The following is a 20,745-nucleotide window of genomic DNA, read 5'->3' as shown; positions in this document are numbered from 1 at the left end:
GTATTTCTGCTTGCAGTCATCAGGGATCCCAGGGTTCACTTGAAAGTGTAACTGGGACAACCTCAATATAAGACAATGTTGTTCAGACTGAGAAAGTAACCTCTGGCTATTTGAGAGAATTATAGGCTGTGGCCAGGGGTTTAGGTCCTGTGCAGCATCCAGGATTATTTATCCACCATGGAATCTAGCTTGGGCCAGGGAGACACACCAATGTAATCCCCTGCCAGCTACACCAGGATGATGGATTCTTATTCCAGCGCCCACTTAATCCGCTGTCTGACATCATTGTTACAAGGAGCAGTCTCCGCTATCATGCACTGCCACACCATTATTGCCAATCACAAGCCAAGAAAGCACTGGGGGGAGGGGACTGCTCTCTCAAAGGTTTTCTTTTCAAATAGCAGAACTCAATACAAAAGTAGTGCCAGTACCATTCTTAAAACTCTTCCACTTTAGTAGGCTGCTCCCTACTTGGCCAGTTGCTTGGCAGCTGCCTCCAGATTGAACACGTCAATTGGGTTTTGTCGTGTCTTTTTGGCAGTCACCATTAGAATTTTAACCACTTCAGTAGCTCCAAGGCTGAAGCCCAGTGCCGTGCGCCTGGATGCACATGGCCACCGGCTTTCCGCACATCATTTTTGCCTTGGTGTGCATGGTGCCTGTCCACTCTTGCGCACCTGAGCTGCACATCCACAAGGGGTTAAATGGCTCTCCTGGAAGAAGCAAGGGCTACTAGAATTCTGCAGCTGACAGTGGATGGTGCAGGTGCAGAATTGCATACGTCTGCATGTTGTCACTGCCGCAGAATTCTCTTACCCTTGCTGCAGAAATCAGCCCTGGAGTGCCACAGAATTCCAAGGGCCTGGGTATGGGCCAGTGTAGCTTGGGACCCAAGTAGTGAAGATTATCTGAAGGATAATTTTCTAGTCAACCAAATGTAAGTACAGTAATTTTATACCAATATTTTGTGGCTTGTGATGTCTGTGACTTTTTGGAGGGTGGAGATGGTATTGGGTGACGTTTGATGGAAGATTTCACCTTGCAACAAAAGAAATCCAAGCCGTCCCTCTGACCTGTTCTTATTCTCCTCTCCTCTAGCATCACCAACTTGAAGTACTGGGGTCGATGTGAACCTATCACCTCCAAGACACTGCAGCTTCTCAATGACCTCTCCATTGGATATCCTTTTCTGTAGAGAGCCCTGGGTGTGTAGAACACACTTATACGGTGGAATTTGGGGAGCACTACACCAGTGTGTTCAGATGAAATGGGAGCATTTTGCATAAGTTCATTAGTTATTGCCATCCACTGAGCTCATCTCAATGCATCTTTAATGGATGCTCCGGTAGGTCTGTCAGTTCACCAGGAACTTCCTAGAGCTGGAGAGAGGCATCTCCAACCACAAATTCCAACCACATAATATTGAGCCTGACTTTATCATCATCCACTCTCCCAGTTCTTGGCTGTCTCTCCATGTGAACTTGGCTTATCTAAAAGAAAAAAAACACCTCTCCCACCCCTCACCCACCAATTTGCAATTTCCCATATCTCCCAAACATCTGAGTAGCCAAGAGAGCATAGACACTTGGTACCCATTTCACCTGGTTGCAAAGAATCCCAGTAGATGGCTGTAGTATTGTAGGCTTTGTAACTGTGGGTCATGGCTACTTCCTAGCTTATTGCCCACAGCCTTCATTTGTGTGCTGCTGAGGTGTCGAAGAGCATAGTACAGGTTGGGGTTGCATCTTCCTTCCAAAATAAGATGAAAATGGATTCTGCAATAGGGTAAAATGTGCAGCTTCCTCTTTCAAGCAGAATAGATCCCAGCGCATTCCAGAACTTGCCATGCACAATAGCAGGGTCCACGCAGACACTTACTGTGTGGAAGGCTTGTGCACTGTAGATTTCCACTCCAGCTTGCTGCGCACCAACTGTTCATATAGCCGAGTCCTTGGTAACAGGATTTGGTCAAAAAAAAAAAAGTGGTTGAGAAGAGAAACAATTCAGAAGGCCAGAAAGCATTATGTAAAACTTGTACGTACTTTGGAAAGTATTCCCTTGTATGTGCTTTGCAGGCACTTGGAACCGTCCAGTGACTGACTGGTTCTGCTTGCTGTTTCCTTAACACCCTTTCTACATACAGTAGTGTTAGGAAATTGGTGAAACTGAGCGCAGTACAGTTCATGCTGAACAATCACACGGTAAGTCTTTCATTCCCTTCCAGCCTCTCTCATGTAACAAACCCTCACATGCAGGTGCCTGCATGCAGGCTAAAGCAAGAACCAGTCCTGTGTGTTTTCACACGCAGACACACTTCTGCAGTGTAACTGCAAGTCTCCCAAATACTTGCTTCATAAGAGAGACTGTTTTATGATGATCTCTATTCTCTTTGCCTCTTTCCAAAGCCTGCACTTAATTCTGATGTCCTGGATTTATATAGTCCCTCTCATCCAAATGATTCCTGCTTCTTTACAAACGTAATACAGGACTCTCACTCAGTCACTCCCCTCACTGAAATGCAGCCAACTCTGGGGAGGAATGTATGGCATTGTGATGCACTGCTACAGCCTAAAGGCAGAAAGTGAAGAATGCTGTACCCAGTTGGAACTACTTTGGGAATTCAGGGAGATGAAATGTAATAGCATTCTAGCATCCTAGTCACATTCCTATCTAATACAGCCCTACCTTTGGGGGAAAAGGGCCAAAGGATGTTTAGCTGCCGCAGAGGCCAGGACCTCGGACGTACAGGTCTGCCAATAGGTGGTCCTCCAGCAATGCAGTATGTTCTCATACTGTTCTGGGGTGTTGACTCAAAAGATCATTTTCAGAATCAACACCTGTTACAACAGCACTCGAGGGTTTTCCTTGGAGGTTTCCTGTACTCGTGGAGGCCCTGGATCTGGTCTTCTACTGTTTGCAGAGATTAATAAATAACATTGCATTAAATTGTTTTCCTGGCTTTCATTGGGAGGAAATACCAACCACAGGTGCTTGGATATGGTGATGACTCCTAGAAATACCTATATGATAGACAGATCTAATGATTGGATCAATGGCCTGGAAATCAGGACTCCTGGGTCTGTCACCTAACCTCTTACCATCCCTATCTTACATATGGGGAAATTCATTCCCCTCATTGAAGGTGTAGCAAGACTTAATTGTCTATCTAGCACTTCAGAATCCTCAGACTAAAGGTAAAGGGCCAAGTATCCTTGCCAAGGAACATGTGTTAATGTTATCTCTGTAATACACGCAGCACTGGGGAGAATGGCCCTCTAATGATTTATTCTTTGAGGTTAGCTGCAGAAGTAAAGTGGTTAGCAAAGTAAACAGAGTGGTTCAGTCCTGCCAAGGCCGTTGAAAGAACAGAGTATGAGTCAAAACAATCAGGGGCCCCTAAATGCCCATGAACCTCTAATATATAAGCCTTGTCTAAACCTGCCACTCACTGTTAACTTTGCTTTTTCATTGACAGAGTGAGCACTTTTCATTCCTGGGTATTAACAATCAGTCCAACCTGACTGACATGAGATGTCGGACTACTTTCTACACTGCACTTGGGCGCCTCCTCATGGTGGACTTAGGTACTGCAACCCATTCTTACAGACCTGAGAGGAACAGGGAAATTGGGTTGCTAATTTGTACACAGGGCTCTTAAATGTTCTAGTCCCCTTGACTGTGGAAGGTGATGGCTTAGCCAGTAAAAGCTATTGGAAACAGCAGAAGCCCCACCAGGAAGGGAGAGAAGTCTTGAGAGGGGAGGGATTGCTGTGATAGTCTGTACTAGCAGAAGAGAGATGCATGCCACTAATATTTAGGGCTAAGTTTTCCTTCACAAACTGACTCTTACAGACAAACCCATATGCTGTCTTGATTCCACAAAGTTATCTGTGCATCCCTAGTCTTTTCTCCCTGTTAGGGATTGATACAGGCACCATCTTTATTCAGAGGAACACAGGCTCCCTAACATTAGCGCTCTCAGTGCCTGTCTCTCACCTGCACGCACACTACTGTGGGAAGTGGAGTCTGGCTGGAAGGTGTCAATTCCCTCTTGCTTCTCTTTCAGGGGAAGATGAGGATCAATATGAACAGTTCATGCTGCCCCTCACTGCTGCATTCGAGGCTGTGGCACAGATGTTCAGCACAAACACTTTCAATGAACAAGAGGCGAAAGTAAGTCTGAATTGCGCAAGACAAACTTTCTAGTTAATCGGTGCCGGGGGACTTTGCATCCATTCTTTTTCCAACAGGGGCCTTGTCATCCATGACTTAATCAAAACTTCCTTTTTAGTGCTTTACTCCCAATGTTTGGAAGGTGGTAGCCAAGATCAGGGAGATCCTGATCTCTTAGAGACAGGGCAAATGATTGGTAGAAGGGGTCCAGGCATTTGGGGAAGGGAGGTGTCTCATTCACCCAGGGTAGCTCAAACACAGTGCGCAGCTTTAACCAGTGACACCTCTCAGTATCCTCTCTGCCTTGGCTTAACTTGGGTGCATTCCTGTTGCTCAAGGAGAAGGAGTGTCCAATTTTTGAGACTGGAGGCCACCAAAGAAACACCCCATTGCTCTTGGTTGAAAGGGCGGCGGGCTAGTGGAGGCCGGGAGAGGGAAATGTCAGGAAGTATGTCACTCAACATGTAATGTGTCTCTCCCTTCCCAATTCAGAGGACCTTGGTCGGCCTTGTGAGAGACCTGAGGGGAATAGCCTTTGCCTTCAATGCCAAGACCAGCTTTATGATGCTCTTTGAGTGGATGTATCCTCACCCTAAAATCCCACTGGCCACAACAGAACTGAAGACTAAAGGCATTAGCCGCCCGTACATTAGAATCGAGGGATCTGTGGTTCAGGGCTGTTGCTCCCAGAACAATAGGGCAAGAAGGGACGATAAGGGTCATCTAGTCTAGTCCCCTGCCAAGATGCAGGATTTGAACCCCTTGAGCACCCAGTTAATTTTGTATTCAGTTAACTCTTCGTTTGTAGTTCTCCTCTTTCCAGTCAAGAGAATTTGCAGCTCCTGGTGGATCTCTCTCAAGCTTTAAGAAAAAACTCCTTTCGGGAGCCCTGCCTGTGGTTTTGTATTACATTCTGCCACAAAGGAGATTAGAAATCAGTTCTAAGGTTTAGGGTTGAATTCCAAATGGGCCTAAAGGCTTTAGGCACCCAAATTCCCCTGGGTTTTAACTCCTTTAGGCTCCTCTGAAAATGCCACCCTACATCTCTTGCTCCCTAGGGCTGGCAGTAGTTGGGAAGTAGCCTGTTCACCTTGGTGACCCCCAAATAAGGCTGATTAAGGAGCAACACCTGTGGACTCCAGGTGTTGTCTATAGTCTTCTGCCTGGTGGAGGCCACATGCCCATAACACAGGGCAGGCTGCTTGGAAAAGGTGAACGTAAAACGATCATGGCTGGCTTTGGCAGCAGTGGATGCCGGCGTAGAGATACCCCATTATCTCCCTTTGCCCCGAGATTTTTCAGCCATGGATTGCAGTTATTGTACTGTGTAGATAAATATTACCAGCCAAATGATGGTTTAAATGGAAACAAATGACTCTTCTCCAGGAGAGTAAGCCCCGGCCAGCACCATTGGTTGTGTTTAGTGCCCAGAGAGAGGCCAGGAGGAAGAGAGCCTCTCTCCAAAGGCAAGGCAAGACCTTTGACTTGAGTTTAAACTGCTGACCTTTTCTTCATAATTAAACAACAAAGTTCCTTAGCTTCTGAGTTGCAGCTATCCGTCCTACATGCCAATTCTACAGCGGGCGATTGAATTGTGGTACCACGACCCAGCCTGCACTACACCTGTGCTCAAACTGATGGCAGAGTTGGTGCATAACAGGTATGAGACTCAACATCCAAAAGCAAATGGTAATTCCTGTCTCTTCACTCTGTCACCCATTAGTTTGGGGCTTGATAATGTTCTCTGCTGCCAAGCCATGTCTCTTCCATTTCCCTCTGTTTATGCTTTGCAAGTTGCCAGCGAAAAAAGCAGCCATTCTCTCAGTAGGGAAGCAAATATAATAGTTCACATATTAATCCTGCGTCATGACCCAGTTAAACCAAAGTGCTGTCCTTCTGTAAGCTCTTAATGGGAGAGAATGTGTGGAGAGACTAGATCAGAAATCAGTGTTTGTTTATTGGAGTACCTGTTTCTGGGCCCATTGCCATAACAGCTGAGAAATTTACATTAATTTAAAAACATGCAGTTAAAATGAGTGCTGCTCCATCTGGTGGTCAGATGACTAGTGGTTCTTTTTGCTAGCAGACAGATATATCTCTGCCACTGTTCAGATAATTGGGAAGCTGCCTAACATGTGAGTGAAAGATTGCCCAACCTTTAGCTCTGGAGTACTGCCAGGTGAACAGAACTCTGTACGCGAGAGCACTGCTAAGCGTTGTTATAGCCATGCAAGAAGGAAATTAGACTTGAACAGACACAGGGTTTTATTGCTCTTGAGGATCCATATTGTTGTGCTGTTGACCAGACACAAGATATATTTGTGAAAGGACAAACCCTCATAGACTAAGGCCAGAAGGAACCATCATGATCATCTGCACATTTCAGGCTACAGAACCCTGCCCACCCACTCATGTAGTAGGCCCATAACCTCTGGCTGAGTTACTGAAGTTCTCAAAGCTATTGAATCTCCCCCTTATTTGTTGAGGTGTAGGCTAGAAAAAAGATTCCCTTACTACACTTAAACTTGAAAATGTATTCATCTGTAGGGAAGCAAACTACCTAATTGCTAAGTGCCTACATCGCAGTATGGCTAGGCGTTAGTCACAGCACTGCCAGACCTTGCTGGAAGGCTGCCTACCAAGATGTTTCTTGGGTTTCGGTGACAGTAACATAGCAGTTATTGCTGAGGTGGGATTTCTGGCATGTGTGAATCTTAATATTCTCAAACCATGTGAAACACGGGCCTTGTCTTTGGAGACAGCAGCTCTCTTGTCTCCTTCTCTGAGTTGTCTGGCTTAGATAGTGCCATTATTATTACCAGACTGGGGCAACTGCTTCTGACCTCCCACAAATGGTTCTAAGATCAAGGATGCCACAATGTAGATCAGCAGGGCCGATGGTCACTCCTTTCTCCTTTGCACACCTGTGTGAGCAGCTGTGTATTTACTTTGTTCTGTTCTCCCTTCTAGGTCCCAAAGGCTGCAGTTTGATGTGTCCTCACCAAATGGCATCCTGCTCTTCCGGGAAACTAGTAAAATGATAACTACATATGGTGAGTCCCCAGCGTCTGCCCTGACTTAGCTCCTGACTGCTGGTCTCTTGGTGAGCAGGGGCTGGTGCCCTGGTCAGTGCTGCCTGGGGTTTTGAGGAGGAGACGGGGGTGGGATGCAGGGTGAAGTACCTTGCCAAGTTCTTACTGGCCTTGCTTGTATAAAGGGGGAGGATTCTCTCCGAGACCTGATGCCAAACAGACAGGGATTTTGCATGGGATTGAGAGAAGGACAGAGTAGCTCATGGCTCTTCTGGTGGAGACCAAGCAGCAGCTGTGCTGAGCTCCACATGAGCCAAATGCCTTTCTGTATGGAGTTGGGGGTTACTTTGGGACTGGATCCTACCACTAAGGGAAGCCATTAACACTGCCCTGTTCCATCAGCAAAGCCACATGCTTGCGTTCAGCCAGGCAGACCAATTCTCTCATGGGCTCTAACAGCGTAGTGTGTAGGTAAAGAGCCCTGCTACTAACCAGTTCCTGTTGAGATGTATCACATCGTAGAACAGGACAAGTGGTTGCTGTAAGCTTTGCTCATGAAACCGGCCCAGAGATTCAGCACCAAGTGTCCATTTTCTCCATGGTCATTCAGACAGCTTTGCTGCTTTTTCCCCACACTGAGCAACACGCTGAGATTGGGGCTGGAAACAGTGCTGGGATACTGAGTCTCCTTCTGTGCTTGTGCAGGAAATCGTATCCTAACGCTAGGGGAGGTCCCAAAGGATCAAGTCTATGCCTTGAAGCTCAAGGGGATTTCCATCTGCTTCTCTATGCTGAAGGCTGCGCTAAGCGGCAGCTACGTCAACTTTGGTGTCTTCCGTCTGTACGGGGACGATGCACTCGACAATGCCTTGCAAACCTTTATTAAGCTCTTGCTCTCCATCCCGCACAGCGATCTTCTGGTAAGCCAACACACCTGTGATTAACCACTAGATCTCATCTAATCACGAGCTATGTGCCAACTGCAGAGCACCCATTCCCTGTGTGCTGATTCCGACCGACACCCATACCTGTGTCGCAGACTTAGCTAGGATGTTGATATACGTACTTCTGCTGGAACATCTGCTTTTCTCTCTCCAAAGGGCAATTGTAGGCCATGTTCGGTGCTTCATGCCCAAAGGCCCACACAATTAGATGTGCCAAACTCAGCAATGAAAACGCCATGACTTCGATATAGTGCCAGTGTGTGTGTTCCTGTGAAGTAATTCTTCATGTCTTGCTGCTTAGAAGGCTACTCCTCCCTCTGACAGGAGTTGTACTTGTCCTGTCCCCTCCCTGTATGCTGCTGCTTGCAATAACATATTTGGAGACCAGAGTTACAAACCTAGCTGGACTGTAGTAAGGGAGACATTGGACCTTTGGTGTTCGTTGAACGGATTTTCTAATGCCAAGTGCCATTAGCACTAATACTGAGCCCGAGTTGCTGAGCTTTAAAGAGTTAATTCAACAACAGGGCAGCTACAGCCTTCTAGGCGGTCTTCCCCTTTTCCAAATGTCTCTAATTTCCCTCCCATCTGCCCCAGCTCCAGCCAATCCTGCCAGGTCCCAGTACATGCTACGCTCTCCCTCTGCTCCTGAAAAGCAGGCAGTGCAGCCTTGTATGAGCTGGCACAAGTGCAGGGGATTCTGACGGGCTGGTATCCATTGCATATCATCTGTCTCTGTTCTACAGCAGAACTGCTCAGACTCCAAGTTGCAGTAAGATCTGCCTTGAAGGGAAGCACTATTAAAAAGGTGAAGAGTGCAGGGTGGGAAATTAAACAGTGGCTTTTAAAGGAATAGTGGAACCGTACACATGAGTGAGCTTGTGCCTTTCCCACGGGGTCCTGCCTACCTGGGATTCTGGGCGAGACAGAACTACTGCATATTCAGCACAGTCTGCTGCATGCCCGGAGTCCTGTCTGAAAACAGCCCCATTCCTCCTCACAACCCCATTTACCTACGGCTTATGCGTTGTGCTGCAGCTCCTCTCTTCCCTTCTCTCATCGACCCAAATAATCCCTTCCTTCTCTGAAAAACACTTCATGCAAATGGAGACGTTTCCTCACCTTGTGAGACTGTGGGCAGAGCTCTCAGCACATCAGCAATCAACACAGTCTTGTTAGAGGCCAGCCTGACATCTGTCTTCTATACAAGCCTGCAGTACAGTATTCTCTGCCCACTGCCGGCCTGTGCTGACATGCTTGGCCAGAATCTCTGCAGGGTTGGTGAGAGTTTGCATCATTATCTCACTAGACTTCCTACCATGGCAGAACCTGACCCTAGTGCCCCAAGGGCTCACACAGGGGGCTCTTTGTCTGATAGGTTGCCACTCACCCATCAGAGCACGTCCAGCACTGGAGTTAGCTGACTAAGCCACCAAGCCAAAAACTGGATGGAAAAGATATTCCAGTATTACACTAATGAAGGAAAGGTGGCTGGATAATGTTTTGTGACACTGAGCACATAAAAGTGATCTAAAAAATGTAAATGTAGCACACAAGTTGTCCATGGGGAGTGTTTCATAAGCATTAGTCAAGTAGACTCTCTCAATGAGCAGCTTCCAATTGGTTGAAAAGTGGGTTGAAAGGGATGTGATTAGACTTGCTCTGCTCTGCAGGAAATCCTGTGCTTGATTCTAAATTAACCATTAGACCCTAAAATCTCTTCCTTCTTTCTCTCTCTTTCTCTCTCTGCAGGATTACCCCAAACTCAGCCAGTCATACTATTCCTTACTGGAAGTTCTTACGCAGGACCACATGAACTTTATAGCCAGTCTAGAGCCCCATGTAATCATGTATATTCTTTCTTCCATTTCAGAAGGTCTGACTGCACTAGGTAACCATCTATATTCTTTTGGGGGTACATGCAATGGGCTCTTTTGGGAATGAGGAGAAGATTAAGGATTTTAGTATAAATTTAAACCATTAACGAACTAGAGTTGAGAACTATTTATGATGTCGATTGGGGGGAGTTTGTTTAATTTTCATGGCACACCTTTTTTTGTCTATGGTAGTACCTAGAGGCCACCAGAGATGGCTGCCCTCAGCCTGGCACTGTACGTATGTACGTGTGTACGTACACACCACACCACACACACACACCCCTCAAGGAACTAACAATTTAAATAGACAAGAGATTATAGAGCTTGTTTTGTCCCCATTTTAGAACTGGGGAACTGAAGCACAGAGAGCTTAAGTGACTTACCTAAGAAGGTAGAGCCAGGAATTGCACCCAGTGTCCCAGACCAGGGAAGAAAAGAGACCCGTGGTCTATAAAGATGGCTGAAATGAGTCCATGGAGGAGCAAATGAGGACGACAACTCTGAACTCTACAGTGCATGGCAATCCTCCCTAAATTAATGCCCCATATGGAAGGGGAATTCTGTTTAATCCCTTAAATTTGCAATAGAGCAGTGGGTAACGTAATAGAAAAATCTAGCTGTGAAAAATGGAGCTCTGTAGATGAACAGGCTGAGTGTTACTTTAGCTCAGTGAGTATTCCTGGTGCTCTACACACAAGATAGTCCCAAATAACTTGTGACCTCAGGACCCTTCCCAGCCAACACACATGGGCAGGAATAGCACTTACTGCAATGAGTTTCCCATTACCGGCCCTATGGTCACACCTAACATGACACGTGGTGATGATGGACCGGGAGGACATCAGTAAGATCATGTGGTTACTTTGGGAAGTTAGATGCCTGTCTTGGTGTGTCTAGTTTTATATTGCTAATGGTGACTGTACCCACATGGATGTGTGGTACCAAGATTTACCTTCATAACAACATTTTAAACTACTATGTTGTGGGCCCAACAAAAATGACCCCTGCACCAATGGTGTCTGCTCCCTCCAAAGGAGCCTGTTAAAGGGAAATAGCTGCTTATATACAACAGAGGAAGTTTTAATGTGCTTAGCCTTCCTAAAAAGGCACTGCAGTTCCCACAACCCTGACTGTGATCGCAGGCAGCTGAGAGCATCACATGCCAGACATCTGCTGGTTACATGACAAACTGAGAAGCTGTGCTGAGTTACCCTAGCTACATGCAAACACAAGTGAACACTAATGCCTTCCCGTGTCCTGCACACATGAACAGGGCACAGTGAGCTAATGCAGGGTACCATGTTGCTTCACCTCCAGTTACTGTGGGCTTGCACACTGGAGAATCATTAGGGTGTCAACCTGGCTGCTGCTGGCTGGTTTAGGATAAATTTGGTAGGCCTCAGAGGGGAGAAGGGCTGGCCAGGTGGCGATGGGCTTGTTAGGGTGAGTCTTTCCCAGCTGTGTCTCATGGAGGGAAATGCTCGTGTTGTCCCACTCTCTATTCCCTTTTTCTTATCCTCATAGACACCATGGTTTGCACGGGCTGCTGTTCCTGTTTGGACCACATTGTCACATATCTCTTCAAGCAGCTGTCCCGCAGCACCAAGAAGAGGACCACTCCCCTGACCCAGGAGAGTGATCGGTTCCTGCACATCATGCAGCAGCACCCAGAGATGATTCAACAGGTAAAGAGGGAAGGGGACCAGTAAGGGGGCTATGCTGCTTGTTGCAGTGTGCTGTCCCCATCTGGTGGTCAAAGACGGGATTATGCTGGACTCTTATCTGTGCTTTTCATCTTCTCTCTGTCGCTAATTCTCAGTCCCCAGCACTGCTTCCCCGACTCTATAGCTGAAGTCCAGAGGGGCTAAGGGACTTACCAGAAGCCAGCTGGGGTTGGCGTAATCTTAGGAATCAGCAGGTTGTGCCTTCCCACCATGCGTTGGATGCACTGTTTTTAAACTTAAATTTGAAAAAAAAAAAATAGCCAAAACCTTCTAAAGTTTTTAAATATAATTTAAAAAATACCCCAGTAGGTATAGCTTATGTTGTGGGACTTACTGGTAGCTAGTAAAGCTGAAACCAGAAAATATCTGCCAGCAGCGAGCATGTAATCTCTTTACACTATTTTAACACAAGAGCCAATTCAAAAGAGGCTAGAAAGCGTCAGGAGGCTATAGAAGTGTTCACAACAGAACAGAAACAGCACAGTCCTGCTGCTTAATGAGGCAGTGACCAGGTTCTCCCCGTGGGGATCAACACTCTGCCTTGAGCCTTTTGCTTTATCTACTCAAGCTGTGTTTATTACCTTGTACAGCAAACAATACCTTGGTGCCATTCTGCTGCAGTTCATAATCACCTCTGCAGGATAAATTTAATCTGGTTTTGTTCCTGCAGTCGTGTTAGCACTTCTGTCATCTTCCCCTTACCGCTCTTCCCAGAACCCATGGTGAACACAGAACTGGCCAGTTTCCTTTGCTGGTCGTGAATATAGAGTGTAAGATCTGTAATACGAGTTGTAAAACCAGTCCAATAGTCCTTTTCCTTGCCTGAATCAATCCCAGCTCACTTGTAGACTGACTTCCTCTCTCTGTCATTCAGTTAATCTGCCAGGTGTATTGCAGCATATCTGCTGGGGCTGCCCCTTTCACCAGAGGTTCCATTACTGGGATCTGTTCGTTCACCCCTTTTGGTGAAACACTTGTCCTGCTCTCATGCTGCCCCCTCCTGGCAGATCTGGTTGAAAAAAGGAGCAGGGTTTGTGTTTGGTTAGAGGAAGTTGCTACAGCATGAACTAGAGCCTTAGTCTGACACAGGAAAAGACTGGAAACTGCTTGTGTGAACCAACAATGTTAAGACCTTGGGCTTACCTTTGAGTCTAGTTCTGACTTGGCCTGGAAGACCATGGAGGGGAAGACAGAGTGTGGAAAAGAGGCTTTCCAATGGATTGAAGGGCGTGCTCACTTGCATGCACTCCATTTCGGGTCTTGCATGTATCTAGTTTGAGGTGGTTCCTAGACAGGGATCCCTTTGGGACAATAGAGGGAGTTTCTGCCATGGAGCCCCAACTGGCTTTTAGCTGCTGCACACATTCCTACATAGGTGTTCATTGTAATCTGTTGGGAGCATCCATGGTCTCTCCTGATACTACTGCCTATTGCAGCATTAAGAGGCAACCTGCTGAGGCTCAAATAAGGGACATGTCAATAGTCCAGGAAGCTCTGCGCAGAGTGGGGTTAATCTCTATAGCCTCAACATCTGGGGTCAGCTTCTGACCTCCAGTTAAAGTAATGAAAGTGAGACCACCCAGGACTAGTGGGAGACAGAGGCAAACCTGGGTTTCAAATAAGGGTCACCTGAGAAGAGAGTAGGCTATTGGTAACACACAGTCAGCTCTAATGGCACAGGAGGGGGATGGGATGGGATGGTAAATACTGACATGCTCCCAGGGCAAGAGATGGGTTTGAAGGAACTGCCTAACTCTGCGGACCTCCCTCTGTCTTTCCAGATGCTGTCAACTGTGTTGAATATCATCATCTTTGAGGACTGCAGGAATCAGTGGTCCATGTCTCGACCTCTGCTAGGCTTGATATTGCTCAACGAAAAGGTAGGCAGGCCCAACCCCTCTGGCTGGGTTAAGCTGACTTTAATCAGGAGTGACCCAAGGACTTGAGCCCAGTCTCGTATCCTACAAATGAACAAGGGGTACTCAGGCAGAGCTGGGGTGTGGGGAGCCAGGCCTGGCATGGCTGTGGATTGAGCGGGGAAGCTTGCATGGCACTTGCCTGCGCCATGATTAATTCTAAGTCCTGTGGCCTGCTCATTTTCCCAATTCCTAGAATCTATCCAAAATATACAATGCGCTCTCTGCCCTGCCCAGACGAGATGAGCTGGTGCCATTCAGCACTCTCTGAAGGCTGATCTTCCTTCTCTTGTCTCCTCCCAGTATTTCTCTGACTTACGGAACAGTATAGTGAACAGCCAGCCCCCTGAGAAGCAACAGGCAATGCACCTCTGCTTCGAGAACCTCATGGAAGGCATTGAACGCAACCTGCTAACCAAGAATAGAGACAGGTCAGTATGGAAAAATCCCTTGGCCAAAGAACCTGGTTCATGACCAAGCAGTGCGGCTGACAGCTCCCCTCAAGGGGTGGCACTGCAGGGTTAGTGAACCTGCTCCATGTGGCAAGGCCCCCACAACACCACGGACATATCAGGCATTTGTGCACAGGGGGCCAAGTGCTGCATCTCCTGGGAGTAACACCAGCTCCCAGGGCCTAAAAGCCTGAGCACCTGCCCAGGAGCTATATGGCACTAAGGTGGGTGTGACACATTGTGTATCTGTTAGAATTGTTCCAAAGGCAAACTGGCTTCCTAGTGCTGATGTGCAGGAATAATGGAGCTGTCCCTGGCTCCCCTTTCACTCTTGCACTCAGGCATGACAGCTTCCTACAAGCTGCAGTGTCCCCCTGCATCTCACATGCAGAAAGCAGGGGTGCAGGATCTTAACCTATGCAGCTGCTCAGTGGAATGGGAGCAGGGGCAAAGAGCTGCTGACCCTTTCCTTTCCCTCACCGAAAACCACCTCTATAGCATCTTCTCCTGTATGTGGTTCCAACTGGCAGGCCCCTCTGTGTTTGCGCTGCCGATTAGATACTCGTGCCCGGTTGTGGAGGGAATGGCTGGGTAGTCGCACTGGCTGATGTATTCACTGCTCCTCTGCTGCCTTCTCACTATTCACCGAAACCTGCAGGGCCAACACTACCTGACCTGAAAGGTCCCTGACCAGATACCCTTCAGTGGAAATGCTGAGCCTGATGCATCTGAGTGGCCAAAATGCAGTCCTATAGCCCAAGGCCTTCTGCAGTAGCCTGTAGCTACTCTCCTGCTTCATGCATGATCAGACACTACGGATCCCAGCATGCACTGCTCCATCTTTGTCCCAGAATTAGCATTATAGGCTGGGAGTTTGCTATAGCCAGGAGGCTCCAGCAAAGTTTTAAAGGGGAGAGCAAGTGTCATCTAGCCCTTCTAAGTGCTGGCAAGCTGCCCACAAGGCCTCCTGCTCTAGCATGCTGGTCTGTGTTCCCTGTAGGTTCACTCAGAACCTGTCTGCGTTCCGACGAGAGGTAAACGACTCTATGAAGAACTCCACCTACGGCGTGAACAGCAATGACATGATGAGCTGACACCTTCCCCTGACTCCACCTGTACAGAGCAGCATCTCTTTGGCCTGGACCAGAGGGGTTAACATTTCCGATGGAAAGATAAGAGGGCGTTTCTGATCCCTGCTCTTCCCTAGGGTTGGACTGCGGTGCTGTTTGGTGGCACTCCATGTCCAAGGGAGGAGGGAACAGGAGCAGCGTTAACTCACCAGGGCAGGGTGCTTCTGTTTCCTTGGGAGGGGGTGGAGGGGCATAGCCCAGGGGTGAGAATCCAGCATCTCCCTACCAGAATGTCTGGGTGGAACCCTAGCACTCTGCTGCAGCCTGCCTTGTATAAACATGTACATTTTTTCATAACATTTTGAACAAGGTTTATATTGACTCAGTTTAAAAAAAAAAAGTATGATTGAAATTTTTACAGAGTCTAGTGCACCAATGCTGAAGTGAGGGTTGTGTATGTGAGTGAGGAAGGTGTGTCTCATGCTGGCCTGAAGCTTTCCTAGGCAAGGGGGTGTGAAAGTGCAGAGATATATTTAGTGACAAGTGTAGAGAGAAGCAAAAAAAAATGTAAAATTCCAAATGTATATTTTTTCTTATAAGCCCCTTTAAATCACAACTTCCTGTTACCGTTTCCCCCTTGTTATTAGGAACTCTAAGCCATGCTGTATGATCATCCAGCTGTGCTAGCCCATGGGTGTCTCCCCTCTAACAGTAGATGCTGTCCGGTTGTCATTCAGCTTAGGGCCCTTGCCACTCAATGTGGGGGTTGGGATGCTTCTCCCCCTGCCTGTTCCCAGAAGCCCCACAACATGTTTTCCTTTTAATTGTAAATTGTCCCTGTTTCCCCTTCTGTAAAGCTGAAAGTGCAGGTGGAACAAGAGCCCTCTAAAGGTTGAGCTTGTCCATAATACTTGTAAAAAATCACAGCCCTTTGTTAAAAGACATGAGTGCGCTCCCACTGAGCAAAAGAACTGCAGCGTCTTCCCTTAAGGTAGTGCACTCCTGAATGTATGGCACAGCCAAGAACGTAGGATTTTTGTGTTGAATCTACCACCATGGAGGGTTCTTAATAACAAGGTCTGCATAGCATGAAGTACCTAACATCCCCCTTAAAACAAATCCATTTTTCTAAACCACCATATTAAATGTTTTGGATATAAAATTTACTTACAGAAGAAAGTTAAGGGGGGGGGAGGGGACAACCTGTTTGCCTTGTACTTTTCCACTATTGTTGCTGCTAGTCGTGTGCATCTCTAGCTCAGCTCTAACCCACCGACACTGTCCTTAGGTTTTATTTCAATTTCTCTTCCCTGACACCACCCACTCAATTTTTTTTTTGTTCTTTCCTCTGGCGATTGTGTGTTGGGTCCTTTTTTGTGTGAGCAGATTGCTGGTTGACTTGTAAGGGTGTTTGCTGCATACAGTGTAAGCATTGTGACTGCAAATAAACTTCAATGGTTTCTACTGAGTAGTGTCTTTTTGGATCTTGACTGCTGTGTACAGATCATCACCTATACTCTCCCCTGAAGGGAGCTGCTATTAGAGAATGACTGTCCCTCAATCTGATCTGCCAGCCAGGGATTGAGGTATTTTAACAGCTTTTCAGCCATTGGTTTAGTTCCACTTTTTAAATAAAACGTATGATTTTTAGCCTATCTGTTAGATGGAGCAGGGCCTGCCACAGCCAAGGTGAGACTAGCAGCCATTATACAATACACAATCTTCTGTTGTACTTCATGCTGCCACTCTCAGGGGAGGAGTGTTCCACATCAAGTCAACTGTGGGCTAGTATCTGGTCTTCAATCTGTGAAACCTGCCCTTTGTGCCCTAAACTCATTCAGGCACTTGTTAAAGCTAATGACAGCTATCTAATAGAGATGAAGGTAAGAGCTCATTCATTTGGTTTTGCCATTATAAGCTGGATATAAGCTCGTCAGTATTTTATCCTGTAAAATAGCTTGCAGTTCCATCAGAACTTACATATAGCAGATAGTCTCGCTCTGCTAGATTCCCACACTGCATTCATGCCGAATTAAGCCATTACAGAACACAAACATTTATTTACAGGGTGCTTGGTAGTTAACATGGCAAAAAGGCTGCCATAAGAGCACCGCAAACAAATTCTCACATTGAAGCCAAGTTGTCCAGGCCTGGAGTCTTGCTTTGTTCTTTATCCCTCCACCACACATCCCTGGGTAAGAGTCCACTTTAAACAAGTTATAGGAATGCTCCTGGCACCAGGGACTCTTCCTCCTCACCTTTCCTGTCCATCTCCATGTGTGGCTAGTAAAGTGATAAAGTATTTCCATCCCTGTCCTCATGCAGATATTCCTCTCTCTGGAGCAACAGACTTTTTTTCCATGGCATGGCTGTAAACAGCATTGTTATACCCCTCTCTGTTACGTGCTGTTTCAATAGCAAAGAACTGGATCCTGGTGACTGAAAGGGAAAAAAGAAGTTTACCTAACAGACCCCAGCATCCACAAAGAAGCAGAGACTTACTCGAATATAAGCTTTATTCGAGACACCAGGGCTTCTGACCCAGAAGTCTGGAAGCTAGGATTTCCCAGCACTATAGCAGGGACTGTGGATGCAGCCAGAGAGCCTGATCCAGCCAAAAGCTCTGGGGGTGGGCAGGCTCCCTGGCACAGAGCAGTTTCAGCACCAAGCAAACCTCAATGTCTAAACTGCCCAGGTCTGAGAAGAGGGTGTACGCAGGTGCTTACTCACCAAATATTGTGTTCTCTTCCGTGTAGTCCTTAGTACAGTCCAGACGGAGCAAGGTGCCATAGTTGAAGTCTTCAACTACCCCATCAAACTGCATACAGAACGGGCGCCATTTCTGGAGAGAGCAAAGAGCTTTCAGCCTTCTTCCTGGGAGGCAGATAAACTGTGTCCTCTAGTCTCCCTGCCACCTTCCTACAATGGCGTGGGGAGCTCCCCTGTAGGGGCAAAGCCACTCGACTCAGCTAGAGTGAGCAGAGGCGTCCTGCCCAAGGGATGATCTCCATGCTTCCTCAATGACTAGGGGTGGATTGCAGGGGGCTACAGTTTGGGAAAGTCTCTCTGAATAGTGCAAGCCCAGCTGGGAGCGAGAGATCTATGGGTACACATCTACGACACAGTAGGGTATAGGCAGACTAACCAAGGGCCCTCAAAAGGATGGGTAACAGGGAGCACCTGTGCAAGAGACTAGCAAGCTTGTTGCATGCAATACACAACAGCCAGAAAGCAACACCCAACAGGAGACTGGACTTGAAATATTTGGCAGCTATGGAAAGCACTTTACCTTTTGTTTTACTCTTGAGTTCAATACCACTAGCCAGTCGCCCTCTGGCCAGACAAATGCTCTCCACTGAGAGGGGACCTTCCCCCTCACAACCACTCAGACCCAGAAGCTCACCAGTATCTCATGAGCAGTTTGAGTCCCAAAGGGTGATGATACACAAAGCACTGACCGCTTTGGCTGGTTCCGATTTGAGCTCCTCTGGGTCAAGCACATCGATCCTGAGGTCACCAAAGCTTTTCCTAAACTCAGCATAGATCTGGTCATCGACTTTTGTAAGTTTCAGGAACTTGGGGTCAACAGAAGAAATAAGCTATAAAGGAAACATGAGAATCAGATTAAATGAGATAAGGCAAGCAGCAGAGGGGTGGGTCACCACAGCATTCATGCTGAATGAGAGGAAAAATACATAGGGCTTTTAAACACAGTGGTAACTGAGTTACCACTCCCTCCCCATCATGAACCACCACCAGACAGTGACACCTATCTCAAAGCAGGTGTTACCAGCTCTTAACAAAAACCCTTCACCTGACAATCTGGCCTCAGTTCTGGGCACTTTTCCAAAGTTTGGCCCAGACTGTCTATCAGTTACAGCTCTGTGTCCCATGCTGTCACCTCATAGTGGTTCACTTTCTCAGACTGGGCCCTGGGCTACAGTCCCCCACATGTCAACAGCGATTACCTCTGCAGGCCTGACTTAGGTCCATACCCCGCAATTCTGTTCCCTCCAGGAGCAGTAACAGTGATGTCCAGTAACCAAGCAGCTTGCTTCAAGCAAAGTATTTTTTTAGCACAGAAGCATTTCAGAGCAAACTGCTGAGAGCTAAAATGGGAAGGGCTGCAAATGGTTCAAGTGATTTTAAAACAATCAGCAGTCTATATGCATGTTCAGTCTGACGCTGAGACTTGCCATTCCCCAGAGCTGGGGAAGGCAAAAGCTTCATCTGACCTGGACCTGTCCATGTTAGAGCGACTGACCACTCTCCCCTGCTTTAGGCTCGGTCCCTGTAATCTTACCCAGTCCTTTGATCACTCCCTTTTTTAAAGAACCCATCACTTTAACTATTTACAGCCCTTTCCTCTTCAGTGCTCAGCACTACCCAACTTCAGTTTGGAGTGGGTCCTGTAGTTCCCCTCACCCAGTGTTTATTAAGAGGTTGCTTATCTATACATAGTGTTGCTTTCCCCAAGCCCCCTCATTAGATCAATACATTCATAAGGAAAAAATCTTACAAGCCAATACACAATCCCTTCCCCTCACTGACCAAGTCACATTCACAAAATTACCACATCTCAGTCTTCATTTCCAGTGCCCATGGAAATGGGAACTCAGTGACTAGAACCGAACTTGCTTCCGGTGTCTACAGAACTCCTTGCTATTCCAACCCTGGGCTCCCCACACACAGCTGTGCTAAAGCCCCTCAATCCTGACCTTGAGCCCCCTTCTGCTATTTTAGTCTGAGGCGCCTCTCCAGAGAGACTGAAATATACCAGCTGGGTAGTGACTTATTACAAGGATAATATCAGTGGGTTATTTTTATTAAAATAAAATAAAAAGCTTGAGAAGCAATTCTCCAGGGACTTACATTAAAATAGACTTCAGCGTGCTGATATGCCTTCATGGCCCAGATCATTTCAATATTGGGCTGCAGAGAGAGAGAGAAAAAGCTGTAACATCACATTAAATGCTGACCCGGCTCTGTGTCCATTACCTAAGCATTTGCAGTTGTTTTTGTAACACTGCTAGGGCTTAGGTTTCCACTACGGTTTCATGTCTATGTTCTTTTCCACTTCTGGTCTAAAACAGGGAAAGGCTTGTGAGCATATGAAGAAAGCTGCAAGAGTAGCATCAGTCTGAGGAGATACAATTCACTGACATTCTAGGGCTGCTTTCATGCTAAAGTGCCTTATCAATTTAAGATGCAACTCAAACTACACATCACTTACATTTTCTCATCACTGAAATGCAACCACCTCCGGGTGGAACATGGAAGCACGGTAGTTGTACAGTATTGTCAGACAGACAGGAAGTGGAAAAGAATACAGACAAATGAAACCATAGGGAAACCCAAGCCCCATCTACATTACAAAAATGGAACGTTTACATGTTTCAGCCCAAATCATGTCTGAATGTGTCCCGTCCCCCACCCCCCCGCCCTTGCCTACAAGGACTACGTTATAACTGGGTTAGAGAACAATGTTATAAGCAGACACATCTAGGCTAAAACATATTTCCCTAACATGGGTAGCAGTTTTTTCTTGTCCACCCAG

General features: G+C 46.9%; 2 protein-coding genes across 4 annotated transcripts in view; one reads left to right on the top strand and one right to left on the bottom strand.

Annotated features, from left to right (window-relative positions):
* XPO7 (exportin 7) overlaps positions 1-16,652 on the top strand; it is an 83,227-nt gene extending 66,575 nt beyond the window's left edge. For both annotated transcript variants that reach the window (XM_039522579.1, XM_039522580.1), the window contains exons 17-29: positions 1,099-1,179; positions 2,138-2,201; positions 3,476-3,584; positions 4,067-4,173; positions 4,666-4,754; positions 5,726-5,833; positions 7,144-7,226; positions 7,911-8,125; positions 9,902-10,040; positions 11,551-11,711; positions 13,532-13,630; positions 13,970-14,097; positions 15,119-16,652. In XM_039522579.1, coding sequence (XP_039378513.1) covers positions 1,099-1,179; positions 2,138-2,201; positions 3,476-3,584; positions 4,067-4,173; positions 4,666-4,754; positions 5,726-5,833; positions 7,144-7,226; positions 7,911-8,125; positions 9,902-10,040; positions 11,551-11,711; positions 13,532-13,630; positions 13,970-14,097; positions 15,119-15,212 — 1,477 coding nt within the window. In that variant the 3' untranslated portion in view covers positions 15,213-16,652. The remainder of the gene's footprint in view (positions 1-1,098; positions 1,180-2,137; positions 2,202-3,475; positions 3,585-4,066; positions 4,174-4,665; positions 4,755-5,725; positions 5,834-7,143; positions 7,227-7,910; positions 8,126-9,901; positions 10,041-11,550; positions 11,712-13,531; positions 13,631-13,969; positions 14,098-15,118) is intronic.
* Positions 16,653-17,228: 576 nt separating this feature from the next.
* The window catches only part of PBDC1 (polysaccharide biosynthesis domain containing 1), a 53,682-nt gene continuing 50,165 nt past the window's right edge, over positions 17,229-20,745 (bottom strand). For both annotated transcript variants that reach the window (XM_039522586.1, XM_039522585.1), the window contains 4 exons: positions 20,061-20,120; positions 18,647-18,787; positions 17,919-18,030; positions 17,229-17,627 (listed from right to left, as the gene is read on the bottom strand). In XM_039522586.1, coding sequence (XP_039378520.1) covers positions 17,506-17,627; positions 17,919-18,030; positions 18,647-18,787; positions 20,061-20,120 — 435 coding nt within the window. In that variant the 3' untranslated portion in view covers positions 17,229-17,505. The remainder of the gene's footprint in view (positions 17,628-17,918; positions 18,031-18,646; positions 18,788-20,060; positions 20,121-20,745) is intronic.

The sequence above is a fragment of the Mauremys reevesii genome, linkage group 2 (assembly GCF_016161935.1).
Source record: "Mauremys reevesii isolate NIE-2019 linkage group 2, ASM1616193v1, whole genome shotgun sequence".
NCBI lineage: Eukaryota > Metazoa > Chordata > Testudines > Geoemydidae > Mauremys > Mauremys reevesii.
Note: the sequence above shows the minus strand (reverse complement) of the source record. Positions and strands in the feature narration are given on the sequence as shown.